The sequence below is a fragment of the Hippocampus bargibanti genome, linkage group LG14 (assembly GCF_051943395.1).
Source record: "Hippocampus bargibanti isolate YZ-2025 linkage group LG14, ASM5194339v1, whole genome shotgun sequence".
Classification (NCBI taxonomy): domain Eukaryota; kingdom Metazoa; phylum Chordata; class Actinopteri; order Syngnathiformes; family Syngnathidae; genus Hippocampus; species Hippocampus bargibanti.
Genome location: NC_142747.1, coordinates 6055096 through 6070650, shown reverse-complemented (window position 1 = coordinate 6070650; position 15555 = coordinate 6055096). Strand labels below are relative to the sequence as shown.

The window sequence follows — 15555 nt, the reverse complement described above, 5'->3', positions numbered from 1 at the left end:
TCAAAATGGCACGAAATAAATTCTTTAATCGATTTCAAACATGTATGCTTTCCTTCTTCAGAACTATTTGAATCATATTCATAACTGGATGTGTAACAAGAAAGCATATTCTCCGAATCTGAAGCCATTGTTTTGATTCTCCAGCAATGCAAGACGTCTTGGCGTGACGTCACGCACTGGGGGCGGGACTTTCTGAAAATGCCCAATTCGCAGCTCATTTTTTTGCAGATTTTGGACACTTTAAGCCAGGGGTGTCCAAAGTCGGTCCTCAGGGGCCGCTGTCCTGCCGGTTTTCCAGCTCTCCCAGGAGCAACGCACCTGGTTCAAATCATCAGGACTGTTTTGATGCTACTTCAGTGCTGGCTGATGAGCTGATCATCGGAATCAGGTGTGTTGCAGCCAGGTCAGATTGAAAACAGGGAGGTCAGTGGCCCTCAAGCCCTGGAGGTGGACATGTCTGCTTTAAGCCATTTTTATTGGTGTTTTGCATTTGAATAAAAATATCATACTGTGTGTTTTGGGTATTTTAGATGATATAAAACGTTTTTCTGATGTCAGTTAAAAAACAAAAAAGTGACGTCGGTTGTCCTTTAAGAGTAAGTGTTTTAACACAGACACACACAAAAAAATTGATAAAGGAAAATCTATGATCATTTTAGTGCATCATTGTATGCACCTAAAAAACCAGGAACCTCGACTTCCAGTGACAAAACGCAAGACACTTGAAGATAAACACAAAATATTCCCTTTATTTTTTTCCTCTCATTCTACCTTTATAAGACTACACATGATGTAGCTCCAAGCGATATCTACAGATTGCATGATTTTCATTTACAGTACACTGCTTGACTCATCTTTGTATTTACATGGTCCAAGAAGGTAGGAAGAAATAACACAGTGTTGGAAACTCAAACAAAATGAGTCTCGAAAGTTTACGGGCCGGACAGGGGAAAAAAAAGTTCTCAGTGCACCAATCATTGAACATAACAATGAAAAAGACACAAAAAACAAGAAGCGTGCAGTCAAGTGACGCTGTGACATTTCAATTGTCCTTGTTGACAAGTGGGACCAAGGCGCCACTCAACGAAGTAGAAACAGAACCAGGAACACCCGCTGGCTCCACGCATTGGGTTCCGTTAAGGCAAAGCGCACTGCCGGGACAAAATTGAACACCTGAACTTGCGCTTGAGATTTTCGGCCTAACCGAATTCACGATGGTCCTTATTTGAATCTACCGCATCCGAGTTGATTCAGAGACAGTGATGCATTACAACTGCACACATAGCATCTCTTTCCTCCTGTCAGCAATGCAAAGCAGCACATTGGGGAATACTGTCGCCGTTACTGCGTGAAAATACACCCGGCACATCTTTCACCATTTATTGTTGAAGTACAACAACGACACGAGTTCACATTTGTCTGAAAGGTTTGCATCTAATTTCTTGTCACGACTGATCAACTGAAAAACCAGAAAGTGACCCTGTGTGTTGGGGGTTTGTACCCACTGAAAGTGAAAGAGGAGCACTTTTTCTTTGCATTTTCAAGTAAAACACATGATAAAAAACCGCTTGCAAATCCCTTCAATGAGCTTTTTGAAGCACTTTTGACCATTCAGAAATCGACAAGGAAAACACTAGAAAACCACAGAGCCACCCTTCTCATGTGATCGATGTGTGACGCATATTCAAGTGAATCCAGAATTTATTCGGGAGTGTGACGTGGAGCGACATTCTCAAATTTGTTCGGGTTTTGGTTTTTATTGTGGGGTTTATGGATAAATGCATGGAGTGCCGCGGCGTAAAAATGAACCAATGTGAAAATGACTTGTTTAATCAACAATCGCTGATCAAAGTAATTGGTTAATTGAAAAGATTTGATGAACTGATTTATTGTTGCTTAAACTTCGGATGTCAGCCAGTTTTATTTTTTCAATCAATGTTTTGTCACACACTTGAGTAAAAAAAAAAATTTGAGTGGATTTTTCGATTGGTCATGGAAGAAATGATTAAATTAAAACAATTAAATGAAAACAACGAAATTATATTAGAGTTCTGTGAATAGATTTTCTATTTCATTGTTTGAGATTAAAATATTTTTGGGGGTGATGAAAAAAAAACCTGAATAAAAACTGTCAGTCGCATTTCCAGTTTTTGATTTCCGATTGCCGATTGATTCCGATTTCACACATCCTTTTTTTGTTTTTGTTCCATTCAGATGTTCTATTTGAAACCTAGCTGCACACACACACTCAAGCACACGCACACACACGCACCCACACACACAAACAAACAAAGAAAGAAACGGGCAGCGTACCGAATTGTCTTTGGCAAGAGGCCCGCTGTCGCCCGCCAGAGTCCGCGGGGCCACGCAGCGCGTTCATGTCACCTGCGGCCCATTTCGTTCTGTTTCATGAAGCGGACGTTGTTGACGCTGTCGGCCAGCTCGGGGTACTGCTCAGCCGACAGCACGTAATAGCCGTCGTAGCCCTGCACCTTCCCCGAGCCCAGCAGCTGCTGTTTCTCGCCCTCGGTCCAGGTACGCGAGCCCTCCTCGCCGTCGCGGAGTCTTTGCCGCTCGCGCGCCCACGCCAGCGCCACGGCGCGCTGGCGGGCCGCCTCCAGCACGCGGGCCTTCTCCTCGTCCACGCTGCTCCCGTAGCGCGTGTTGAGGCTGAGCGCGCCGTACTGCAGCTCGATGTCAGTGATGCGGCGGGTGCGCCCGTTGAGGACGGCGTTCACCTGGGACACCGTCACGTTGACACCGTTCTCCAGGGTGCGCCGGCCCACCGCCGCGCCGAAAAGGCCCAGGTCGCCCTCCGCCGAGCCCAGCTTGACAAAGTGATGCGTGTCCACGCCGGCCACAGTGTAGCGCAGCGCTTCCAGGTAGATGGCGTCGTTGAACACGGCCGCCATGCGGCGCCCATCCTCGTTGGCCAGGCTGATGATGTCCGTGCTGATGCGGCCGTCGCGGATGGCGAACTTGACGCCCTTGCCGAAAATGGAGCCCACCGACGCGAAAGCCGTCTTGGGCTCAGCCTGGGGGCATCCAGCACTCTTGGCGTCGTAGATCTGGCCGAAGCGCTCCAGCTTCACAAAGGCTTTCAGCTGCCTCTGGACTTCGCACTGAACGCCAAGCAGCGACTGCAAAGTAAAAATACACATGAGCAAAACGGTGAAAGGGGGCTGGTGGTGGTGGTGGTGCGGAGGATTAGAATCATCAATAGTGTTGAGCGAGTCCTCGTGCAGGATGCAAGAATCCATGTTGTTTGTTTTTGAATTTTGAATTTTAAATTAATTGTGAGGTGCAAGGATATACAGGTAACATACGAGTTCCGACAAAACGGTTGTAAGTCAAACGGTCGTAAATCGAAAACCATTCAAAATGGCCGACGCAAGGTTCATACGACAGAATAGTATACGATGGCAATCTGTTGTTTTTAAAGAACGCTTTCTATTGAATACTATTATATGCCAAACTGCTTACAGTTCAATTATAAATCTTATAACTTTTAGTGTCATTTTTATCATTTTATATTTCGTATTATCGATTTTTATTACTGTGTCGTTCTGCTGAGCCAGATACGCACGGCTTCCCACACATACGCACTGTTTAAAAATGGCTCTCCCTGCTAACGGAGAAGGCAGAAGAGGTCGCCCAACACACACGCTCGGACTTAGGCGGACGCCAAAGGAAAAGTCTCAAAGAGGTGGTGGCGTCGTAGGCCTGACGCGGCCTTCTCGTCACAGCGATCCCGCACGCCCAAGTGCCGACGGCCGACCCGCCTCGGCTTTCGTCCTGCCGACGTCGAAGAACCCTCTTCCCAAGCGCCAACGCTCAGCCGCCTCGGCGGACCACCCCCCCGCCGGTGCCATTGTGACAGGTAGCACAACACCATCACACGCTTGGCTGGCCGAAATTGTCGTACGCGTTTATTAAGAAACAGTTATTTTGTGTCCTCATTTTGTGCAATGCTGTAATATTCTGTGTTAAAATAAATGAGGCATGCTGATTTTTGAGCGCATCTGGCTACGCAGCCACAACGCTACATATGGTCCTTTGACAGCGATAAAAAAAAGTAGTTCTTGTATAATGCTGAGAGAAGCTGTAGGTCTTTGTGCTCCGGCAAGTAAACATCCTGCTTGTTCAATCTAAACAGGAAGGACCATCTGGAGTCTTTATTCTAAATGCATCGCAAACACACTGGAGAGATGCTGGCCTGCCAACGTAGCGGTCCCAGATGTTTAATAATAAAAAAAAGGGTCTGGCGGTTGTGGTCGTAACTCGCACCAGCCGTAAATCGGATGTTACCTGGACTGGAAAAGCGTTTTGAGAAGGGGGAGAAATACCAGGCTGTGTATGTGTGTGGGGGGGAGGTCAGTACAGGAGAGGGGGGAGGGGGTCCACTCTCTAATGGATGACACAGAGTTGAGGTGGCAGCCAGAGTGTCTGCCGACACCAATTTGACGGGCGTCGTTAGCTTGTCTCGCTGTAACCCAACAATAGTGGCCTCTTCAATAATTCAGGCGATCAGGGGGAGGGAGAATGTGGAGGTGGGGTGAGGGGGGGTTGACTTTAAAGGCCTTGCTAAAGCGCGGGAATCGGAGCATGTCTGCTAATTCGCAGACCTTGGCTGAGGGTGTAAGACTTGAGATGAAATCAATAGTTGCTGGTGGAGGGAAGGGAGAGTGAATTTTCCTAATGGCAGGACAATTACAGGGGCTGTTGAGCCTGACCCTTGGCACCCCGGTCCCACTCCTCCCCCCCAAAGCCCATGATGAGGACAAGAGGCCAGGACCCGGCTCACTGGGTTGTGATTGCGCGTGCGGTTCCTCTCGGAGAGTGCGCCTCCTGGTTGATAAGGATGTGACGACTGGCACCGGACTGGGGGGTGGAGGGCTCACCTTGGTGCTGTCCCACTCCTGCGTCTTGATCTGCGTGCGGAGCAATTCGTAGGACGGCTCCACCGTCTCCGTGCTTGGCTTGTGATAGCCGGGGATGACGTTGTAGAGCTGGAAGCCAAAGGTCACCAGCCAGCTGTTCACATCTGGGTGGGGTTAGGCAACAGTTAACGAAATACAATAAAGTCTCGTTATATCGATATCGGTTATATCGATAGTACTGCTTATTACAATACTATTTCTATGAACGCAAGGAGAAAATTTACATGCCGCAGGATCAGATATATCGATAGTCTGGTTATATCGATATTTTTTCGGACTCCCGACAATATCAATATAACGAGACTTTACTGTAATAATAAGAATACATTTCATTTCTAAGTGCCTTTCAAAACTCTCAAGGTCATTTTACAGTCACAGGATAAGTTTTTGTGTGGGTGAGTAGCGGCAGCCAAATGCATCAGCGTTCACTCAACCCGTAAATAACTCAAATAGATACAAAGCTAGCTAGCTAGCTAATAGAGAGCTAGCTATATCGCCAATAGCCACTAGCAACACAGCTAGCCAGCTATTAGCGATATTGCCAGCTAATAGATAGCTAGCTACATCGCTAATAGATGGCAAACTATATCGGCAATAGCTAGGTCGCTAGATAGCAGTAAAACTGTCATGCTATTCCGGTACAAATGTTGATAATAATAATACATTTAATTGGCGATGTGGCTTGCTATCTATTGGCGGCATATCTATAATAAGACTCCCAAACAGTGTCGCGCTTTTACTTCGGATGTTTCATCGCACTTTCCACACCGATCCTGAGTATCAAGTATCACTGATTCTGATACCAAGTACCGATATGGGGATATCGCGATATCCGTTCCCATTCCTTCCATTCACATAAGGAGTTTTTAGCTAACGCTATCAATTGTTAGCTAATTTAGCATGTTTTGAGATGTTCTTCTGTACTGCTCTTGTTTGAATACCCTGCATTAAAAACCAACGAAACAAACAAAAACAATAGATTAGCAAATAAATAAACGGTCACCTGATGGGAACAAATGAGTAAAATCTTGCTAGCAGTAGCTTTTTTAACTCATTCAATACTATTCCTGGGAATTGAAAATTTGTTCAGGTTTTGTTTTTTTTTTTGCGGAGGGGTGCCGATAAAGCACTGGTCATACCTCTGGTAATGTTTTTTCCCTTCCACCAGGGGGCAGCATTTTCCTTTTGGACAGCAGCCCCCACTTGCATTTCATATTTCTCCAGACCCATATAACTTAGGAATTAATTATTTTTTTCGGATGAAAGAAGAAAGTCCAAGGTTTCTTACGGTGCATTGAATGTTATTTGTTTAAAATTGCTTTCAATGTCTAGTTCAATCTGCTATTTTATTATGTATCATTTTACTTTTATTGTTATGTGCTTTGTTTTATTGTTTTTATTGTAAAGTGTCCTTGGGTGTTTTGGAAGGCGCTTGAAATTACATGTATTATTATTATTATTATTATTATTATTATTATTATGTTGTCCTAAAACTCAATATTCTGTGGGTCCTGGAATTTGAGTGAAAATGACAACAACCCTGGCACTGGAGTGGACATATTTTTGCATGTACGGCAGTGAATGAGTAAAGCAGCGTGTGAGTACTTTTACTGCTACCGTTTGACAGCACCTGGCAAATTACTTGTTTTTTCCCCCCTTTTTTTAACCTCTGTGATTGAATGAAATGCCAGTGCCATCAGTCACAGCTGAGATGCTCCCTCCACAGCTGTATAGAAGCGCATCTGTTTAGCAACCAAATGTCAATCAGTCCTAAATGGTAAAGAGGTGAAGCGAAAAAAAAAAAGTGTTTTCCCTGGTATTGTCTGTAGCACGGATTCCTTGTTATTCATGATCGGCAATAGATACATCTGTGGGTAAAAACAACACACACAAACGATTTGGGAGGGTGACGGGGGGGGGGGGGGGGGGGGGGGGGGGGGGGGCGGCTGAGGCAATTTGCAAGGATCCGACTGGAGTGATGTTTTACTCTGAGCGAGAAAACACTGCGACAAGTGAACTTGGCGATTGTTTCAAGAAATACATTCTACTGCCACTTTTTCTCCAGGTGGCTTCTCTGAGTGTTTTAGCCTCGTCCCCTGGCACAAAGCAATGAGCTATAAAGTGATCTTTGAATTGTTTCCTTTGAGTACATAAACTGCAGGTCTGTCCGTTAATCCACTGCAGTCTCTTCTCTCATTCACCTGTTTGTCTGTTTGCGTGCGCGAGTGTCTGTGTGTGTGTGCGTGCGTGTGTGTGTCTTAACATATCCACCATTTGTGATTAAGGGGAAAAAAACCCAAACACATTTCATGGCACATTTTTGTACTGTATAAATCTGTCCAAAAGATGGCGGTGAGGCCCAGATGATAAGAAAGTAGTAATTAAAGCCAAGTGGGGTGACAAAAGCCTCTTGGTGGGCTGTCACCCAGAGACTTCCAACACAACCATTTTTCTTAACTTGCTGGAATGATAGTTTGTGGAATGGGTGACTGTATACGTTTTGTATCTACCCCGGTCAAGGATGACGCTTCGTCCTGATGTCACAACGTTTATTGTGAAACACTTGGAACACCATGAAAATGTGTGCACCTTATTAACCGAAAGTAGATCAACATTGACGTAGACTTTAGACTGTCATTCTCTCTCTTTAGCAGTTACTCTGGTTCTGCCTCTTTGGCATTAGTCTCGTTCTGTCTGTCTCGACTTACTCTCGTTCATCGAAACACATGACACGGAAGCGGAAGTGATAATGACAAAACATTATAAATAAAGGTTTGCATAGGTTTGCATAGGTAGGCATAGGTTTGCATAGAAACGTTAAACACTTTTACAGAACAACAAGACCAAATAAATTATATTTTTGTTGTCATAGCAACCAATGACAATATACCCGCCAGTTAAACGTTTTGTTATGTTCTCTGACTGCGCACAAGGGGCCGTAAGTGCTGTAAAAAATAACGTTGAGATGAACAAGGTTGTACGCTAGCCCGTCGAGAAAATAGCGTTGGGCTACACTCCCTGCATATAATATTTGGCATATCTTAATTGCATAACAAACTGAGACGGAAATGGAGCATCATGCCGGCGAACGCGTTGCTAGCGGGGAGATTTCAAAGCCCAGAGTAGCTTATAATAGCTCCAAAGTGACATTTGCAGGTACAATTTGGTGGTGTTTAACGTGCTAATTAGCGTCCTGGCTTGCCAATTGTCATCAGCGCTGCACATCTCCTCGGGCAAACAAGCCGCGACGCGAGGAAAGAAGTGTAAATAAGAGGCCAATCAACGGGGAACGTTCAGCGGGGCCTTTTTGATCTGAATTGTGATTTGTGGCCAAATTAGGTCCTCTGGTGAAATCAAGACAGCGGCTGAGAACATTTGGTCCAAACGCGGAAACACATGGAAATCGGTGTGGTTTCCAGAGCAAAAATTTGTATGCGGATGCAAAGAATGCAAATTGTGGCGTTCTGAGGCTTTCTCTCACCCTGAAGTAAGTGTCGCTCGGTGTACTGCTCGCAGAAACACTCTCACAAGAATTTAGATAGGTGGGAGGACGCGTGTGGCTTTCTCTTTCCCCCTTGACATGTGTAATTTTAGCACCATAAAAAACTTCCATGCATTATTGATCACCCTAGTGAGACTCACCTAACATCTGCCGTCGTTGCTATTTTGATTTAGCTACACACACCCAGCGTGCGGACACCAGCAATGATTGTACGTTGAGGTTGCTTGCTTCCTAAGTTGATACTTATATGCTTGTAGAAATGTTTCACATAAAAAAATATATAAATACAATTTGCAAAGTATCGATCGATGATTAAAAATCATTTCACCTGAGTATCAGCTTGTTGGCTAATACCAAAATACAGTGATACCTTGGCTTACGAACTTAATTGGCTCCCACACAGTGTGTAAGGCGAAACGTGTGTATCTTAAAAATTAATTTCCCATAGGAAACCATTAAAATGAGAATAATCCGTTCCCAGGTCCCCATAAAACATAATTGTATACTTTCTAATTTTCTAAGCCTTAAAACTACACAAATTATACTGTATTTTACGTATAATAAATGTGCTATGGTATTATAATTAAATAAATAAACTGTACTTTATAATAAAGTCATTTTATTTACCTTTGTGATGGTCGTTGATGGCTTGATGGAATGGAGTGGCCGGTTTCAGAAGCATTAAACACTTGATGAGGAACGTAGCCTTCTTTCAGCATCTTGAGGAATGATCCCTTGGAGGTGCTTTCTGTGCAATAATGTTACCTTTTTCCTCATCAATTGTGTTCTGTTTAGCTGGGTTGATAGCTTTTTGCATCAAGTGTACAGATGGCTTGTGCGGATTATTTGTGGAGCCTGATTCAAAGAATATTTTAACCTTCCAGTCTACACTCTGCTTTTGTTTCAAAGTTGTAATGAGTCCCAATGCCATTGTTTTCTATCCATTTTCTCACCATGTCGCTTTTGTTTATTTTCATTTTTGTTTTTTGTTTTGAGCTCTGTCGTCTCCCATTCGTGTGTGTGTGTGTTTTCTCACTCTCCCTTTGTCGTCTGGCTGTCTCTTGAATGTTTAACCCCATTCCCCCTCACTGCTGCATTCTTGACCAATCACATGGCTTTAACCGAAGACGCCATTTTATTTTTGGAAGAACACCCTCACTCTCTCTCTGTCTGTCTGTAACCCCCACACCCTTACTGCTGCATTCTTGATAAATCACGTGGCTTTAACCGAAAACTGGCGGCGCGGAACGGAGGACAAAACATTTGGCCAGCATTTTCTTGTTAGGAGGACGGCCTCGTTCACGAACGACACATCACTCATTGCGGCAGCTCCGTGTGTATCACGAAATAAAGTGTGTATGCCAAGCTAAGATTTTCATAAATGTAACGTTCGTAAACCCAAAAGATTCTAAACCAAGGGGTTCGTATGCCGAGGTATCACTGTACCAAAATATCAGCATCTGTGATGGTGACTCTATGCTGTTAGCCACTTTGCGTTGCCTGTGTCGTCATGCCGTCGGATTTGTGTCGTGAATACGGGATTGCATTGGTTTTGTTACGTTTGTTTTGCGATTGCGATTTGAAAATTCTGCAGCTGCGTGTATACTTTTGAAGGGATTACAATTCCAGTTCAGTCTAAGAGGAAAACTAGGTTTAATTAGCTAACCATTTTTTCCCATTTTCCCATCAAAGTGCCGTTATTTATCTTAAACCAATTGCGTTTTGCACCATAGATTCTTATCAGAAGCTACGACACTGACAATTTGCTGCCATATTGTGACATCCATGAGCAATTTCCAACATGGCGCTAGGCTCAGTTCCCTGCGCCGCATCAATAGCCACGCAGGGCTCATATTTTTGGTGACATCTTTGACTTACCCGTCATATAGCACTTGATCTCCTCATTGTTGCTGAGCGGGTTGTTGTTTTTGAACATGTACAGGTTAAACGGCACAATGTGCCCAGTGTTGAGACGTTTCCAGACATCGTGGTCGGGCGTGGTCCAGCGCCCAGCGAGGACATCGTAGTCCCGTCGTCCCATGTGCACCAGCCTGCTTAGGGGCTCGTACAGACCGCCCTGGTAGCCGATGATGACCTGGAATCCGGGGTTGGTGTCCAGGTAGATCTCGCCAAACGCTGTGTGGAGCACCCGCTTGATCACGTGGCCCGAGCCGCTAAATACGGCCAGGGGCGTGCCAATGTTGTCGCAAGCCACGTAGAACTCATCGCCACTGCTCAGCTCCATGGCAAACAGGTGGCCCTGAAGGTCGTAGTACAGCGAGGTGATCTCGGAGCTCGTGTGGTTGTACATGTGTGTGACCCGGGTGGGACTGGACAGATCAGCGTAGAAGAACTGCAGGTGGTGGCCGACGCTGCTTCGGCTAGACACCCTCCGGCCCAGGCCGTCGTAGCGGTAGCGGATGTTCCAGCCACTTGCTTTGTTGTAAACCTTCATCAGAAGTCCGGCTGAGTTGTAGTCAAAATAGTCATTTCCTCGCTGGCGCAGGAAACCATCCTCGTCCATCCTGTACTGCGCATCCCCCAGGCGGGTGATGCGGTCCCGGATATCGTAGCGCAGGGGTGTCAGGCGAGCGCTGTTGCCCGGGCTGAGGAGATGCAGGTTGCCGTTCAGGTCGTAGCTGTAGCGCCACAGGGGCTTGTCGTTGACAGACACCACCTGGAGTTGGCCGTCCGAGTCATACTCATAAGTGTAGCGCGTGGTGTTGGCGTAGGGGCCAACCTTCAGCTCCTTGGCCACCACCCGGCCCATGTTGTCATACTGAACCATCATCCAGTACATGAGGGAGCGGAAGATCTCATACTGAACCTCCTTTACGCGACCGTAGGCGTCAAAGTGTTTGGTGTGCGTCATAACTGCCGTGGTGATGATTTGATTGATGTCGTAGTAGATGACCCCAAACTTCCCGAATTGCTCTGCCTTTCCCGATACGTCGTCATAGCGGTACAGGTCGATGGGAAGCGGCGTTTCGTTGATGACCGCCTGCATGCTGGTAACCCGGAAGCTGTTGTCATAGACGTAGTCGAATCGGGCGTTGACCATTCCCTCCTCGCTGAATCGGAAAATCTGACGGTCGATCAGCGGCCCGATCTGGCGGTAGCGGATGGTGCAGGTGAATCCTTCGCTCTGCAGGTTGACCGTCTTGAGCATACCGGCCACCTCGTCGTAAGAGAAACCGATGCGGGTGGTGTCGTAGAGGATCTCGAGTAGCTTGGACAGCTTGCCGTACTTGTAGATGATCCGTCGGCCCGTTCCCAGGTAGGTGGTCTGCAGTAGCCTGCCCTCCTCGCTGTAGTCCTGGAGCACTGAGGAGTTTCCCTCGGGGGGCCGGTACGTGTTTCGGTAGTAGCCCACCGAGAGCGCCGTCTCCAAGGTCTGACGGGCTACGTTGGGCATGGTAACAGACGACAGGCGGTCGTTCTTGTCAAATTCAAAGATGTATTGTCTCTGGCTGGAGAGCAGCAGGACCATGGACTGCCAAAATATAAATCATACATAAAAATCAGCCAACTCTTTCATTCCAAAAACAGTCACCCCTTCCACCACATCAACCGTTTCTTTGTTCTGAAGAACAATGCGGGTAGTCGATTCTGCCAAACTGAACTGCACTGCGATTTCCGTCTTTTTTTCAGCAGTATAATTCAGCATTGTGACGCCGGCGTCACTTTAAGTTTGTAACTTCTTTAGAACTAAAATGAGGTCTAATACTTTTGAGAATGAATGTTGAAGGTAGCTAATTATCCACGTCCCTCCCAACTTGTGTGTTGCTATTCAAATGCCTTCCGAGGTTGTCGCAGCAAGATCGCCGGCATTTAAATACGTTCAACGGCAGCCGGAAAAGTGTCAGTTATCAAGGTAACTGGCTCCCATTAACACGTCGACTTGTCTTAGCAGAGAACCACCACTTCTCACCTTCTCCACCCAGCAATCGCACATAAAAGAGTGACATTACTCATTGCCACTCATCCTGGCTATTCTCTTTTTTTTTCTCTTGGGCGATGATAACAAAAGTTTAACGTCACCGTCCGCCGACAGGTTTTCCTTATAAGTTCGGTTGAGCAAGAACCTGATAGTGCAGCACTGACTGGCGGGAAGGAATTCAAGAATGAGGCTACATTGATCCCTCGCAATATTGCAATTCATTTATCGCAGCTTCAGTAGATTGTTCCCCCATCTCTAACACAAAAAAAGTACTGTATTCATGAAAAAAATATTGAATGACTCAACGAGTTAGTACGGGACTGTACGCAACATCGACAAATGACAAATGGATTTATCCTGTGAGCTGATTGGCTGTGCATCTTTGGAGCCCCGCCCAGCAGCTTCCCTGTTGCCTCTAAATCAGTGTCTCGTCAGGTGTTTACTCTGATAAGTGTCTCGTCACCCTGTTGTGTTTGCTGCATGTTCAGCGGACGGGGTCCTGATCCCCATTGCCTACGATAATTGAGAAATATCAAATATATATATATATATATATAGAAATATCAAATGACATCTCCTTTAACAATTCTTACCTTCTCCAGATAGGTGTAGCTCCAGGATTTACCATCAGCAAATATCTTGGAGTTGATTCTTCCTTTGTGGTCGTATTCCATGCGTACCGACATGGTGCCTCTCTGGATGCCCGCCACGTGGCCTCCGGCCGAATAGGTCACATTGACTCCATTGAGGCGGCTGCTCGGTGCCCACAGCGTTGGTCGCCCGGCGTGGTCATAGTGAATCCGCAGCGTAAACTTCCTGTGGTCGTCGTAGACTTTTTCTGTCCTGGTGATTCGATCAAAATCCAGGGACAACAAGTTCCTGTTGTGCACCTGTGGTGGAAGAAAGTAGAGTTGGATGGGTTGGGCTAAGCTGGATCCACAATCAGGACATCTGTGATTTTCAGATGGGCCACCAAAGCCACGAGTGGTTATATATATTTATTTTAATTCACTGACTTCTTTGTTTGAGCAAAATGTGCTTTGGAGCAAACTAAGTCATGCTTTGGCCACAATGAACATCTAATCCATTGAGACTCCGTGCAGGTAAACAAGTGCCAAGTGCTGATTACTAACATTTGTGAGTCTTTGGTAAACTGGCACCAAAACTGGACACAGTGGTTTGGGGGCTTTTCGCCGGATTTAAAAAGACATGATGTAATCCTTCAAATCATGTTTGGGGTTGGCATGGAGTCAAATGGCTTTTTCCAAGGAGGAGATGACAGCCAAAATGGCGCAAGTGAGATGCGATGTCAGTCATGTGGCCGATACTGATTTTTATTTATTTATTAAAAAAAAATGACTGGACTCTTGATCATGCCAAAAAGGGCAACATAGATTTTTCGACTTTATTAGAGAGTGAAAAAAAACAATATTTACACTTTTTATGCTTTTACTTATACTTCTGCTAGGCCAAGATTAATTAATCGATTGTTTAATATTATCTCTTAAAATCATTAACCTCCCAGCCCCAAAAAATGGTGAGCATGACAAAGAGAAAATACTAAGATTTTAGTTTCCTTTTTTATTGGCACAATCAGACAAGCTAGATATAAAACTATTATTTTATTTTATTCCGGACGGGTTGAATCCAAGCAGGATGTGGGTATCCATACTTGGTCAACCCAGCCACTTCAAATATTATTTCTAGCATCAGCCGCGGGGCGCCAAACACCCCCCTCCCCGCCCAGCCCCCCATGATCTGTTCCGTGGCAATCTCAGGGCGAACGCGAACACGACGCCTCTGTGCTATAAATCTCCAGTGTCGCCATGACCGGCCGGCGCGGGTGAGCCAAAATGACGAGGGTCAAGTTGGGGATCATAACAAATGCCAAGCGAGACCCAAATTCCAAAATACTCTATTTCCCCCCCTCCGGCGTCATTTTCGACTTGAAAGATGTGTGAAGGCAGAGGTAGCCTCCTCCCGGCCACGCGCTCAGCCCAGCCAGCCACCCACGTAATATCACTTGACACGCCACTCAAGGTCGCTCAATGATTCAGGCTGTGCTCATCCCTGCACGCTCCGTGGCTATTAGGCTGCTCCCGTTTCCCCCTATCTCACCCCCGAGGGCCATTGTCTATAACAGACATTAGACGCTTGCGCTTGCACAGGGACAACGGGGCCATTAAATGAACAGCCGATGACAGACAAAGTGGCACTTCCCCATTAGCACTGTCGCCTGTTGGAGAATGCGCAAGGCAACTTGGATTACAGGGAAGAGGGGGGGAGGAAAAAAACAACAACAGTTCCAAAAGAGCAATGCTACTTCAGGTTTTATTTTCGGCACACACTAAGATAAACCCGTGTTGGGGTCAGAAATGTGTTCTTTAACGAACAACGCTCTTGTTTTTAGAATCAGAATCAGAATCATCTTTATTGCCAAGTATGTAGAACACACAAGGAATTTGTTTCCGGTAGAACACGCTGCACTAGTATCGTTGTCAAAAAAAACTGCTAAGTGGCACTATACAGTCAATCAAGTAATTTGTGATTATAAAAAGTTACCACATCCCGATTGAAAAAAAAACTTTTTTAATCAAGTTCAGCTTTTCTAGAAGGTTTTCCTGATTGTTTTATTAACAAATTCGTTTTATTAATCAAGTAATTTGTTTTATTAACAAATTCGTTTTATTAATCAAGTAATTAATTAAATAAACCAATTGCAGTATTTTCCGGTGTATAAGGCGCACCGGACGATAAGGTGCACCTTCAATGAATGAAAAACATTTTCCAAATATAAGGTACACCACATTATAAGGCCGCTACAGAAGAGGCTGGGGTTGTGCACTACTCCTCCAGGGGGAAATGGAGTTGGTGGCTGCTGACAGTAGTTGCAAGACCTGTTGTGGCTCCATATTACTTCACATATAAGGCACACCTTTTTACTTCACATATAAGACTTTTGAAGAAAATCAAGGGATTTGGGTGCGCCTTATACACCAGAAAATATGGTAACCAAGTAATTAATTAATTATTTTATGAATAACCAATCAACAGATATATTTATTTGTTGATTGTTGATTCGTGTATTTATTTTACTTTTTTTGTTCACTATGAGAGCGTTTCAGTTCCTTACTTGATTACTTGGTTCTTGCTGACATGTATATTTAATTGTG

General features: G+C 45.3%; 1 protein-coding gene across 11 annotated transcripts in view; it reads right to left on the bottom strand.

The window, feature by feature from the left end:
* Positions 1-729: 729 nt before the first annotated feature.
* The window catches only part of tenm4 (teneurin transmembrane protein 4), a 180504-nt gene continuing 165678 nt past the window's right edge, over positions 730-15555 (bottom strand). For all 11 annotated transcript variants that reach the window (XM_089013414.1, XM_089013406.1, XM_089013404.1 and 8 more), the window contains 4 exons: positions 12976-13272; positions 10321-11935; positions 4902-5044; positions 730-3140 (listed from right to left, as the gene is read on the bottom strand). In XM_089013414.1, the coding sequence (XP_088869540.1) occupies positions 2382-3140; positions 4902-5044; positions 10321-11935; positions 12976-13272 (2814 nt within the window). In that variant the 3' untranslated portion in view covers positions 730-2381. The remainder of the gene's footprint in view (positions 3141-4901; positions 5045-10320; positions 11936-12975; positions 13273-15555) is intronic.